Genomic DNA, 13,634 nt, shown 5'->3' with positions numbered 1-13,634 from the left:
TGGAACAGTAGATGGGATTGAGGGACAAAGTGAGGGAAGAGGGGGATACAGGGTGAAGATGAACTAAGACTGCTGGTTTCCAGCTCCAGGGCAATCTCCACTTCCTTTACTTCCTCTGACGCTGACTCTCGCCCAGTCCCAGTGACCCCTGTCAAACCTGGGGAGTGAAGAGCTAGGGAATTGCAGGCTTTTTCCTGTTCCCAGGAGCCTGTGGTGTGAGAGCTCTACACCTCTTTCTTTATCTCCCTGGGGCCTCCCTGTTTATCTCCCGATCTCTGCTGTGGCGTCTCTAACCCCTCAGCTATGTGTTTACCCCCTCCCTGCTTTGAGAAGTGAGTCACAGCCGGAGATTTGTTTGAACAGAGTGGTGAGGCTGCCTGTAATTTGGAGGTAGCTGGGCTTCTCCCAAAAATGTTTATGAGGTTAAAGGCTGCTTACCTTGTGATTAGCACAGTTCCTTTTTCCCTAGAGAAGAAGGCTCCACTTCCCATCTTGCCTTTTAGAGTTCCCAGTGGGCCCCCCACCCCCGGCTAAGATATTTTTGGGGTGTTTCTAAAGCTCCCTGGAGCCTGCTCCGGAAGACAACTAAGTGCACCAAACAGAGAGGAGCCCCAGGATTTACTCCTTGACTCTGGGTTGGGGGTGCACGCTGAGGTCTGTGGCCTTGTTGACTAAGATGCATTCTCCGGTTCTAGAGGATGAGGTGCCAGAGAGAGCCCTAAGTTTTTCATTAGCTCCATTAGACAATTTACTGCATCCACCCTTTTCTCTTGCAGACTTTCCAGAGCTGCTTGGGAAAGTAATGCTGCTTCACCCTTGTGAAGAGATTTATGATTTGCAAATCACTTTTACATCATTCTCCCACATCTACCTGCCCTTCCTAAGATGTCGATGGGGTCGATACTATCACCCCCATTTTACAGACAGAAAACTGAGGCCGAGAGAGGTTAAGTGATTTGCTTAAGGATTAATGGTCGTCAGTCAGGACTCAGACATCCTGCCTGTGACCTTAAGTTTAGTGCTTTGTTTGTTTTGAGACAGAGTGTCACTCTGTCACCTAGGTTGGAGTACATTGGCTCAGCCTTGGCTCACTGCCTCCTTGACCTTGCAGGCTCGATTGATCCTCTCACCTCAGCTTCCCTAGTAGCTGGGACTACAGGTGTGGACCACCATGCCAGGCTAGTTTTTGTACTTTTTGTAGAGACAGGGTCTCATTAGGTTGCCCAGGCTGGTCTCAAACTCCTGGATTCAGGCGATCTGCCTGCCTGGGCCTCCCAAAGTGCTGGGATTACAGGTGTGAGCCACTGTGCCTGGGCAAATTTAGTACATTTTCTTTCTTTCTCTTTATTTATATGTTTTATTATAGGAGTGTCACAAATGCATTTTTGTGGCTGAAGTTTAAAACATTAGATGTATTTGGAACAAAAGTCCTTCACACACCTTCATGGTAGTTAGGAACCCAGACTGGAGCCACAGGGCTTGGGTTTGAATTCTGCCCCTGCCCCTTACTAGTTCTGTGACCTTGGACAAGATACTTCTGTGCCTCAGTTTTCTCATCTATAAAATGGGAATGTTGATTATAACACCTACTATATAGTATTGTTGTGAGAATGAAATAAGTTAGTACTACATGTAAAGCACTAAGAACAGGGCTCAGCAGTGCTCAACATAGTCATTGCTATGCATAGGATTTGGCAGTTAGCAATACCATATATATGGCCAGGCATTTGACTCACTCCTGTAATCCCAGCACTTTGTGAGGCTGAGGCGGACAGATCACTTGAGGTCAAGAGTTCGAGACCGGCCTGGCCAACATGGTGAAACTCTGTCTCAGCGGGGCATGGTGGCTCACACCTGTAATCCTAGCACTTTGGGAGGCTGAGGTGGGTGGATCATGTGAGGTCAGTAGTTCAAGACCAGCCTGGCCACCATGGAGAAACCCCATCTTAAAAAAAAATAAATAAATAAAGAAACTCTGTATCTACTAAAAATACAAAAATTAGCTGGGCATGGTGGCAGATACCTGTAATCCCAGCTACTTGGGAGGCTGAGGCAGGAGAATCATTGAGCCTGGGAGCTGAGATCGTGCCACTGCACTCCAGTCTGGGAGAAAGAGTGAGACTCTTGTCTCCAAAAAAAACTATCTATCTATATAAAACTGAGAAGTCCTGTTTTAGGAATTCATGTCTGATTTGCTTTTTTTTCCACTTATTATATCTTGGAGATGGTTTTTGCTCCTGCAGAGATGTTTATCAACAGTGTAATATTTCATGTTATGGATGTTACCATCCATATGTGGCTTTATTCACCTCTTTACCTACTAGAGAATATATTGTTTCCAGTTTTTAACTATTGTAAATAGTATTGCAGTCAGGTTTTTCATGCATGTCTTTGAGCAAACGTGCATGGATTTTCATAGTTCATAGTTTTAAAAGTGAATTTACTGGGTCAAAGGATTTATGAAATATGCAAACCCTTCTTATTAATGTTGCCAAATTAACTTCCCAAAATACCTTTATAAATTTACATTCTCCTCAGCAAAGTATGAAATTAGTCTTTTTCTCTCATTCTCATTGATCCCTGATAGGATTAGATATTCTCGCTTAGCATTTTTGTGAGATTTGCTGATACTGCATGTACAGTAGTTCATTCTTTTTCATTGTTATATACAAAGTTCCATTTTATTAATATTTGCCATTCTGTTGGTCTAAAAATGATATCTCTGCAGGATTTACATGAAAAAACATGCTTTACTGAAAAGCAGGAAAGAAGACTGGATATATGAGAAGTCTTTTTTTTTTTTTGAGACGGAGTTTCGCTCTTGTTACCCAGGCTGGAGTGCAATGGCGCGATCTCGGCTCACCGCAACCTCCGCCTCCTGGGTTCAAGCAATTCTCCTGCCTCAGCCTCCTGAGTAGCTGGGATTACAGGCACGTGCCACCATGCCCAGCTACTTTTTGTATTTTTAGTAGAGACGGGGTTTCACCATGTTGACCAGGATGGTCTCGATCTCTTGACCTCGTGATCCACCTGCCTCAGCCTCCCAAAGTGCTGGGATTATAGGCGTGAGCCACCGCGCCTGGCCTGAGAAGTCTTAAAGCATGGCAATAAAATGGACACCTGTGTACCAAACACCCGCCTTAAGAAATAGAACATTACCAGGCTGGGCGCAGTGGCTTATGCCTTGTAATCGCAGCACTTTGGGAGCCCAAAACAGGTGGATCACCTGAGGTCAGGAGTTCAAGACCAGCTTGGCCAACATGGTGAAATCCCATCTCTACTAAAAATACAAAAAATTTGCTGAGTGTGGTGGTGGGTGCCTGTAATCCCAGCTACTTGGGAGGTTGAGGCATGAGAATCACTTGAACCCGGGAGGCAGAGGTTGTGGTGAGCTGAGATCACACCGTTGCACCCCAGACTGGGCAACGAGAGCAAAACTCCATCCCCCCCGCCAAAAAAAAGAAAGAAAGAAATAGAACATTACCAATACTTTTGAAGCCCTAAAGCCCCTTCCAGATCATAACCCTCTGCTTCCTCCGCTGAAGTGATCGCTGTCTTGAATTTTGTGTTTATCTACTACAGGCTCAGATGATATATTTCCTAGTTTGGCATGTTTTGAGCTCTGTATACATATTTATATTGTACAACTTGCTTTTTTGTTAGTTTGTTTGAGATAGAGTCTCACTCTGTCACTTAGTCTGGAGTGCAGTGGCACGATAACGGCTCACTGCAGCCTCTGCCTCCTGGGTTCAAGTGATTCTCCTGCCTCAGCCTCCCAAGTAGCTGGGGTTACAGGGGACCATTACCACACCTGACCCGTGTTTTGTATTTTTAGTAGAGACGGGGTTTCACCATGTTGGCCAGGATGGTCTTGAACTCCTGACCTCAGGTGATCCATCCGCCTTGACTTCCCCAAAGTGCTAGGATTCTAGGCATGAGCCACCGTGCCTGACTCAAATTGATTTCCGTTTTTTTTTTTTTTTTTTTTTTCTTTTTTGAGGCAGTCTTACTCTGTTGCCCAGGCGGGAGTGCAGTGGCGGGATCTTGGGTCCCTGCAGCCTCCGTCTCCTGGGTTCAATCCATTCTCCCACCTCAGCTTCCCAAATAGCTGGGATTACAAGCATGCACCACCATGCCCAACTAATTTTTATTTTATTTTATTTTTTTATTTTTTATTTATTTTTTTTTGAGACAGAGTTTCGCTCTTGTTACCCAGGCTGGAGTGCAATGGCACAATCTCGGTTCACCGCAACCTCCGCCTCCTGGGTTCAGGCAATTCTACTGCCTCAGCCTCCTGAGTAGCTGGGATTATAGGCACGCACCACCATGCCCAGCTAATTTTTTGTATTTTTAGTAGAGATGGAGTTTCACCATGTTGACCAGGATGGTCTCAATCTCTTGACCTCGTGATCCACCTGCCTCAGCCTCCCAAAGTACTGGGATTACAGGCTTGAGCCACCGCACCCGGCCCTAATTTTTATATTTTTAGTGGAGATGGGGTTTCACCAGTTTGACCAGGTTGGTCTCAAACTCCAGACCTCCAGTGATCTGCCTGCCTTGGCCTTTCAAAGTGCTGGTATTACAGGCTTGAACCAATGCGCCTGGCGCCAGCTTGCTTTTTTACTTAACATTTATTTTTATATTTATTCGTGTCGATGCATGTTGCGTAGTTCATTTATTTTCAAAGCTGAGTAGTTCATTGTACTAATCTGCCAGGTTTTATTCATTCATTTTCTAATTAGCTAGGCATGGTGATGCACGCCTGTAGTCCCAGCTGCTCAGGAAGCTGAGGTGGGAAGATTAATTGAGCCTGGGAGGTCAAGGCTGCAGTGAGTGAGGTGTGATTATACCAGTGCACTCCAGCCTGGGTGACACAGTGAGACCCTGTCTCAAAAAAAATAATAATAATAGATAATTTAAAAGTTCATTTCCTTGCTAATGGCACATCTGGGTTGTTTCTGATGTTTTGCCATTGCATGCAGTACTGCTTTGAACATACTTTTACATGTCGTCTTCTTCTTCTTTTTTTTTTTTTTGAGACGGAATTTTGCTCTTGTTACCCAGGCTGGAGTGCAATGGCGCCATCTTGGCTCACTGTAACCTCCGCCTCCTGGGTTCAGGTGATTCTCCTGCCTCAGCCTCCTGAGTAGCTGGGATTACAGGCACGCGCCACCATGCCCAGCTAATTTTTTGTGTTTTTAGTAGAGACGGGGTTTCACCATGTTGACCAGGATGGTCTCGATCTCTTGACCTCGTGATCCACCCGCCTCGGCCTCCCAAAGTGCTGGGATTACAGGCTTGAGCCACCGCGCCCAGCCCGTCTTCTCTTTATATTTCTGTAAGTGTAATTAAATCCCCTCAAACTAGCTCATTATCATTTTAATTTGCGTTTTCCTCATTACTGGTGAGCATCTTTCCTATTTCATTAGCCACTTATATTTCTTTTTAGTGTTGCATTCTTAGTCTTTGCTCAGCTTTTCCTTGACCTTCCTCAGCTACTTTTCTGTGTCTGCTTTTTCTGGTATTCCATACCGCTCTGAACTGAAGAGCTGGGGTTTCCCAAAGGGAATTGGGAAAATCCCCGAACATATCACCTGGAACTCATGCAACACAAGGCCAGGTATTATGCTAAATCAGCTATCCATGTCTTCAAGGAGCTTATGATTTTACTGGGGGAGAGGAATGAATAGTTACAAAAGAATGGGCTCTGTGTTAGAGTGCAGGATATGTAGGGTGCAGCTCTGACAGAGGGAGGAGTGCTGGGATAGGACCCTCAGAGGAGAGATGCCTTGAAGGCTGAGCAGGAATTCTCCAAAGAGGCAAGGTGGAAGGTGGGAGAGGATACCCTGGTAGGAGAAAGCAACATTTGAACCTCTGGGGAGGTGGGAGCACGTATTGCACCGGAAGACTCGTTAGCAGAAACAGACTTGGATTTAGATGCCTTCCTACGACTGGATGGAGAAAGTTGGGGATAGTTAGAGTGCAGGGTACACTGGGGTACTGGAGGGAGTCAAAACTCCCTGTGTGGGATAGACTGTGTTGGTCCTGATCATAAGGGGACTCTCATACCATAGTAAGGAGTTTTAGATTTTTTTGTTTTTACAGACATTTAATAGTAGCATACATACAAAAAAGTATATACATCACAAATGTACAGTTAAGTAATTTTCACAAACTAGACACATTCCTGTAAGCAACACCTAGATCAAGAAACAAACCATTACAGGCACTACAGAAGCCCCCTCATGTACCCTTCTGATTACCACCTACCTCTACCCTCAAGGGTAACCACTATCCTGACTCCCAAAGTGTGTATTATATTAGTTGTGATTATTTTTGTGCTTTTTATATAAGTGGAATCATATAGTATACTTTTGTGTCCGGATTCTTTTGCTTAGCATTTTTGTGAGATTCACTGATGCTGCATGTATGGTACTTCGTTCTTTTTCATTGTTGAACAAAGTTCCATTGTATGAATATATTGCAATTTATTCTGCTCTTGATGAACATGTAGGTAATTTCTAGTTTGAGGCTATTATGAAAAATGCTACTGTGAACTTTCTAGAATACATGCTTTTATGGGAAACATATGTATGTGCCAGGGCAAAGGGGTAGCCTCCCCTTCACCCTTGAAGTTTTGCTGAAAATCACTGACAAAAGACATTAATAGGAAAAAAGGCATAAACATTTATTTGATCATAGTTTTAAGTGACATAGGAACCTTCAGATGGAAGACTCGAATATGTAGAGGACACTGTCCATTCTTTGAAGACTTTTATTATTATTATTATTATTATTTTTTTTTTTTTTTTTGAGACAGAGTTTCGCTCTTGTTACCCAGGCTGGAGTGCAATGGCGCGATCTCGGCTCACCGCAACCTCCGCCTCCTGGGCTCAGGCAATTCTCCTGCCTCAGCCTCCTAAGTAGCTGGGATTACAGGCACGCACCACCACGCCCAGCTAGTTTTTTGTATTTTTAGTAGAGACAGTGTTTCACTATGTTGACCAGGATGGTCTCGATCTCTCGACCTTGTGATCCACCCGCCTCGGCCTCCCAAAGTGCTGGGATTACAGGCTTGAGCCACCGCGCCCGGCCCTGACTTTTATTATTTTTAAAATCTGGCCTTACTGAATCAAACTGTCCATTCTTGATTCTTGATTTGACAAAGTAGAGACAGCTGTGTAGAAATACGATTGGACAAAAAGGGTATGGTCTAATGCTAAGAAACTGAGTGGGGAAACCCAGCAAGGCCTGTCTGTCTCGGTTCTTCGTGGCCTCTCTTAAGCATTCCTTCTGGGTATGAGGCAGGAGCCTGTCTGGAATGGGGGTCTTATGACTTCAAATCAAGCAAAGTGGGTCAGATAATTTTGTTATGGCCAGTTTTTAATAGAGAGGTGGAAAACTAGAGTAATATTTTTAGATTTTATGGCTGGCTTTGGGGAAAAGGAGTTCTGATTTCTGTGACCTGCCTGGAGAAGAGGGATTCTAGTTTCTGTGGGTAGCCTCGGGATAGGGAAGGAAGTCATGAAAGGCCAGAGATGAGGGCTGGAGAAAGTCAGAGAAAACCTCTTTCTTCTGAGGCCTTTATTTTGGGGGAGACCTTACATTTGCATTTCTGTTGAGTAATTAGTGGTATACATATAATGAATTTCTTCTGCTCTGTGGGTTGTCATGCACTCCTTTTTTTTTTTTTTCTGAGACAGAGTCTTGCTTTGTCGCCCAGGTTGGAGTGTAGTGGCACGATCTCAGCACCACTGCAGCCTCTGCCTCCCAGGTTCAAGTGATTCTCCTGCCTCAGCTTCCTCGGTACCTGGGATTATAGGTGAATGCCACCACGCCCAGCTAATATTTGTATTTTTAGTAGATATGGGGGAGGGGTTCACCATGTTGGCCAGCTAGTCTCAAACTCCTGACCTCTGGTGATCTGCCTACGTTGGCCTCCCAAAGTGCTGGGATTGTGAGCCACCATGCCTGGCCCTCTTTTTTTTTTTTTTTTTTTTTTTAAAGACAGAGTCTCCCTCCATTGCCCAGACTGGAGTGAGTGCAGTAGCACGATCTTGGCTCACTGCAACCTTTGCCTCTCAGGTTAAAGCAATCCTCCTGCCTCAGCCTGCCATTGTAGCTGGGACTACAGGCATGTGCCACCACATCCAGCTAATTTTTTTATTTTTAGTGGAGACAGGTTTTCAGCATGTTGGCCAGGTTGGTCTCGAACTCCTGACCTCAGGTGATCCACACACCTCAGCTTCCCAATGTGGTAGGATTACAGATGTGAGCCACCACACTGGTACTCTTAGCAGTGTCCTTTGACAAATAGAAGTTGTAAATTTTAAGGCCAGGCATGGTGGCCCACACCTGTAATCCCAGCACTTTGGGAGGCCAAAGCGGGGGCGGGGGGAATCACATGAGGTCAGGAGTTTGAGACCAGCCTGGGCAACTTGGTGAAACCCTGTCTCTATCAAAAATATAAAAACTGAGCCAGATGTGGTGGCTGCATGCCTGTAATCCCAGCTACTCAGGAGGCTGAGGCAGGAGGATTGCTTGAGCCCGGGAATCAGAGGGTGCAGTGAGCCAAGATCACGCCATTGCATTCCAGCCTGGGTAACAGAATGAGATTCGCTCTCAAAAAAAAAAAAAAAAAAAAAATTATAAGGCATACATTAACATTTTAATAGTGGCTGTTTCTGGGTGGCAGGATTATAAATGCTTATTTTCTTCATTATATTCTTTTTGTCCCTGAAAGTACTTCAAGGAATATTAGTTCCTTTAAAAAAAAAAAGATAATTATATATTCATTTGCAGTTACAAGAAATATTAGAAATCCCCTGTAGCCTTTATTTCCTTTTTTGCAGTGGTAACACCTTGCAAAACTATAGAACTCTATCGCAAGCAGGACAGTGGTGGTGATACAGTCAAGCTGTAGAACATTTCCATCACCTCAAGGACAGGATCCCTCATGTTGCCCTTTGAGAACCACACCCACTTCCCTTCTGCCCGACCTTCTTCTTAACTCCTGGTAACTGCCAGTCTTTTTCCCATTTCTATTACTTTGTTATTTTTAAAATGTTACACAAGTGAAATTATACAGCATGTAAACTTTTGTGATTGGCTTTTTTCGCTCAGCAAATTCTCTGGACGGTGTTGTTGCATGTATCAGTAGTTTGATCCTTTTTATTGCTGATAGTATTCCACAATAATGATGTGTCACAATTTGTTCAGCCGTTTCTCTGCTGGAGGCATCTGGGTCGTTTCTAGTTTTTGGCTGTTACAAGGAAAGGTGCTTTTTTCCTTTCCTTTCCCATTCCCTTCCCTTTTCTTTTCACTTCCTTCCTGTCCCCCCCCCCCCGCCACCAGTATTTCAAATTTCCTTTTTTTTTTTTTTTTTTTTGAGACGGAGTCTTGTTCTGTTGGCAGACACCATGCTGGAGTGCAGTGGCGCGATCTCGGCTCACTGCCATCTCCGCCTCCCGGGTTCAAACAATTCTCCTGCCTCAGCCTCCCGAGTAGCTGGGACTACAGGCACGCGCCACCACACCCAGCTAATTTTTGTATTTTTGGTAGAGACTGGGTTTCACCATGTTGGCCAGGATGGTCTCAATCTCTTGACCTCGTGATCTGCCCGCCTCGGCCTCCCAAAGTGCTGGGATTACAGGCGTGAGCCACCGCTCCCGGATCAGATTTCCTTTTTTTATCATTTCCTTTCTGTTTAGAGAACTTTTTTAGCCATTCTATTTGTGTAGGTCTGCTGGTGAGAAATTCTCTTAGTTTCCCTTCATCTGAGAATGTCTTCATTTCCCCCTCGTTACTGATGGATGTTTTCTTTGTGACAGGATTCTGAATTGACAGTTCTGTTCTTTCAGCATTTGGAAAATAGTATGCCACTTCCTTCTACCCTCTGTCATTTCTGATGAGAAATCTGCAGTTATTCACATTGTTTTCCCCTCATGGGTTATTTTTCTCTGTTTTCAAGATGTTTTCTTTTTTTTTTTTTGAGACAGAGTTTCGCTCTTGTTACCCAGGCTGGAGTGCAATGGCGCCATCTCGGCTCACCGCAACCTCCGCCTCCTGGGTTCAGGCAATTCTCCTGCCTCAGCCTCCTGAGTAGCTGGGATTACAGGCACACGCCACCATGCCCAGCTAATTTTTTGTATTTTTAGTAGAGACGGGGTTTCACCATGTTGACCAGGTTGGTCTCCATCTCTTGACCTCGTGATCCACCCGCCTCGGCCTCCCAAAGTGCTGGGATTACAGGTGTGAGCCACCGCGCCCGGCCTCAAGATGTTTTCTTTGTCTTTAGTTCATCAGAAGTTTAATTTTGATCTATCGTGGCATGAATTTCATGTTTATTCTGTTTGAGGTTTGCCTAGCTTCTTGAATCTATAGGTTTGTGTCTTTTGCCAAATTTTGAAAGTTTTTGGTCATTATTTCTTTGAGAACATTTCAGCTCACCCACTTTCTCCTCTCTGCCTGGAATTCTGATGACTGGATTGGAATCATCTCTCAGTGCCCAGTCCAGCCCAGTTGTTTATGCTCTTCTAATTGGAAAAGCCTGGGTGTATGAAACAGACCAGACTTGACCGTCATTAGCTAATAACTCTTTTGTTCTGACTGAAGGATGCCCTGTCTTTTCCCAGATGCCTCCAGGTATGGGAAGATAGTGGTTTTTTTGTTTTGTTTTGTTTTTGTTTTTGTTTTTTTAGATGGAGTCTTGCTCTGTTGCCCAAACTGGAGTGCAGTGGTGTGATTTTGGCTCTCTGGAACCTCTGCTTCCCAGATTGAAGTGATTCTCCTGCCTAAGCCTCCCCAGTAGCTGAGATTACAGGTGCCTGCCACCACACCTGGCTGAGTTTTGTATTTTTAGTAGAAATGGAGTTTCACCATGCTGGCCAGGCGGGTCTCGAACTCCTGACCTCAGGTGATCCACCCACCTTGGCCTCTCAAAGTCCTGGGATGGGTGTGACTCACCACACCCAGCAGAAATAATATTTTAATAAAAGTGCAAGTATGTCCTGGGAAGAAAGATTTGGCAGCCATTCTGGCTATTTTGAAATTATTTCCTCTTCTTTCTTTTGTAATATTCTCTTGACCTGGATGTCATGGAGCGTTCACTGTGCATTCAGAAAATACCTTTGCTAAGGGCTGTGGCATATAACAGCTCTCAAGGAGTTAACAGAATGGGTAAATCTTCACAGAACACAAATAACTGAGAAGCAGATGCCATGGGAGGCCTTGTGATGCTGTGGGAGTTCAGGGAGGGGAAGGCGTGTTTCCCACGGGAGGCAGGGTAGCATCATGCAAGATGCGGCATTTGAACATGAACTCTTGAGGAACTTGCAGATACCCTAGGTGAAAATGGGAAGAACGGATATTTAAGGCACAGCAAATGATGGGAGCAAATGCACTGAAGTTGGAAACCATGGAATGTATCAGCTGGGGCACTGAGAGACGGTAGAAAGAGGGGCGAGTTTCCCCAGACTGTGGAGAGCCTTGCATGCTACTTTAAGGATGTGGCTTTTATTTCATAGGAGTTCAATGTTTTTATGAAACCAGCTACTTTGCTAGGGTTGGGAAGATCTAAGGGCCATTGTGGCAGTGTCTTCTGTCTTTCTTACATTTGGATTCATTCCAAGAAGTGGGAGGAGGCTGGTGTTTCAGTGTGATCTCCTGTGGCAGAGAGGAACCTCCATACATTTTCTTTCTTTCTTTTTTTTGAGATGGAGTTTTGCTCTGTTGCCTAGGCTGGAGTACGATGACACGATCTCGGCTCACTGCAGCCTCTGCCTCCTGGGTTTAAGTGATTCTCCTACCTCAGCCTCCCTAGTAGCTGGGATTATAGGTGCCCACCACCACGCCTGGCCAATTTTTCTGTATTTTTAGTAGAGATGGGGTTTTACCATGTTGGCCAGGCTGGTCTTGAACTTCTGACCTCAGGTGATCTGCCCACCTCGGCCTCCCAAAGTGCTGGAATTACAGGCATGAGCCTGTAATCCTGATTTGGGGGCCGGGTGCGGTGGCTCATACCTGTTATCTCAGCACTTTGGGAGGCTGAGGTAGGCGGATCGTGAGGTCAGGAGTTCCAGACCATCCTGGCCAACATGGTAAAACCCCATCTCTACTAAAAATACAAAAATTAGCCAGGCGTGGTCGTGAGTGTCTATAATCCCGGCTGCTCTGGAGGCTGAGGCAGGGGAATCGCTTGAATCCAGGAGGCAGAGGCTGCAGTGAGCCGAGATTGCACCATTGCGCTCCAGCCTGGGCAACAGAGTGAGACTGTCTCAAAAGCACGCGCGCGCGCGCACACACACACACACACACACACACACACACACCCTTCTTTGACTTATGAAGGAAAACCAAACCTGCTTCATTCTTTGAGACTAGGTTGATCGCTAGATAAATACCTATTATCTTGCCTGCTTTCACTTAGATAATTTCTGTGTGGCTCATAGAAATGGGAGTTTGAATTCAGGTATTTTCCTATAGTTTGTTTCAGGAAGAATATGCTAGTCTTGTAAAGTGCATCAATAACTTGCTGTCTGGTTGTCAGGAGCAGAAATTTGGACTGAGGATGAGCAGTCCAGGAATGACCTCTCCACAGCTGGAGAAAGAAGAGTACATGCAGCGTGTTCCCTGTAGTCCAAGAACCAGGGTAGCCCCGCTGGAGCTGTACAGAGCAGTGTGTTGTGAAAGAAAGAACTGTCAGATGGTCCCAGAGTCACCCCAAACACCTGATCTTGGGCAACCTAAGCTACCTCCCTGGACTTCAGTTTTCCTTGTCTGTGAAATGGTGGTGATAAGGCTTGCTCCACAGGGCTGGCGGAAGCACCCGTGTCCTGTTAACACTTTGTATCTGTAGACTGTAAAGGTGACAGGTTATTGTTGCTGTCATTGTCATTATTAGGGCAGCGTGGACATTCTCAGGCTGACTCTCCAGGGTGAACTGACAGGAGATGAACTTGAACACATAGCCCAGAAGGTACTGCGGAATTCTGGTGGGTGTGGCTCCCTCCCCACACCAGTGCTTCCTTGCTGCTGGCCCCTTACCCAAGTGCTGCCTGGAGCATGGGAGCACCTCCTTTCAGCAACATCCAGCTTACCTCAGCCTTGTGCATTGCTTTGGGACAGGAGGAGTCCCCCACTAAAATTAAAACTAACCTGCTGTTTCTGCCAATTTTCCCCGGCCAGTGTTCTTGCTGCTGTGTGGCTTCTGTTGGAATTTCTGAAACGAATTTTTGCAGAGGAAAGTCAGACTAACCCTTCAAGTCTTTTGAGAATCAGGTCTTCTGCATTGGTTGAGGGGCAGGAATTCTGGGCTTGCCATGTGGTTTCTGAGCCATTTCTCTCTCTCTTATCTCTCTTGGGCCAGGCGGGCAGGAAGACCTACGCCATGGTGTCTGGCCGCTCAGCTGGTCATTCTCTGGCTTCGGAACTGGTGGAGTCCCATGATGGACGTGAGGAGATCATTAAGGTAAGCTTAGTTCACCTCCACCTTTTCTCCCTGCTCGCTTTCTTCCTGCACGTACATGAGAGGGAGCAGTTGATGTTGTTGCCAAAGGGAGCTTGTGGTTTGATAGAAGGAACCAGACCTGAGATGCTAGTTCCTGGCAATCTTCTGGAAATGTCTTAATTAATAC

At 45.5% G+C, this 13,634-nt stretch overlaps 1 protein-coding gene across 3 annotated transcripts in view; it reads left to right on the top strand.

Moving 5' to 3' along the window:
- TUFT1 (tuftelin 1) overlaps positions 1-13,634 on the top strand; it is a 41,956-nt gene that overhangs the window by 6,704 nt on the left and 21,618 nt on the right. Inside the window, exons 1-3 of one of the 3 annotated variants that reach the window (XM_010329687.3) lie at positions 11,853-12,706; positions 12,902-12,976; positions 13,367-13,468. In XM_010329687.3, coding sequence (XP_010327989.3) covers positions 12,569-12,706; positions 12,902-12,976; positions 13,367-13,468 — 315 coding nt within the window. In that variant the 5' untranslated portion in view covers positions 11,853-12,568. Of the gene's footprint in view, positions 1-11,852; positions 12,707-12,901; positions 12,977-13,366; positions 13,469-13,634 lie in introns of those variants that run through there. The other 2 variants (XM_003941926.4, XM_003941927.4) reach the window with 2 other exon arrangements.

This window comes from Saimiri boliviensis, chromosome 19 (genome assembly GCF_048565385.1).
Source record: "Saimiri boliviensis isolate mSaiBol1 chromosome 19, mSaiBol1.pri, whole genome shotgun sequence".
Taxonomy (NCBI): domain Eukaryota; kingdom Metazoa; phylum Chordata; class Mammalia; order Primates; family Cebidae; genus Saimiri; species Saimiri boliviensis.
This window is presented reverse-complemented; position numbering and strand designations above follow the sequence as displayed.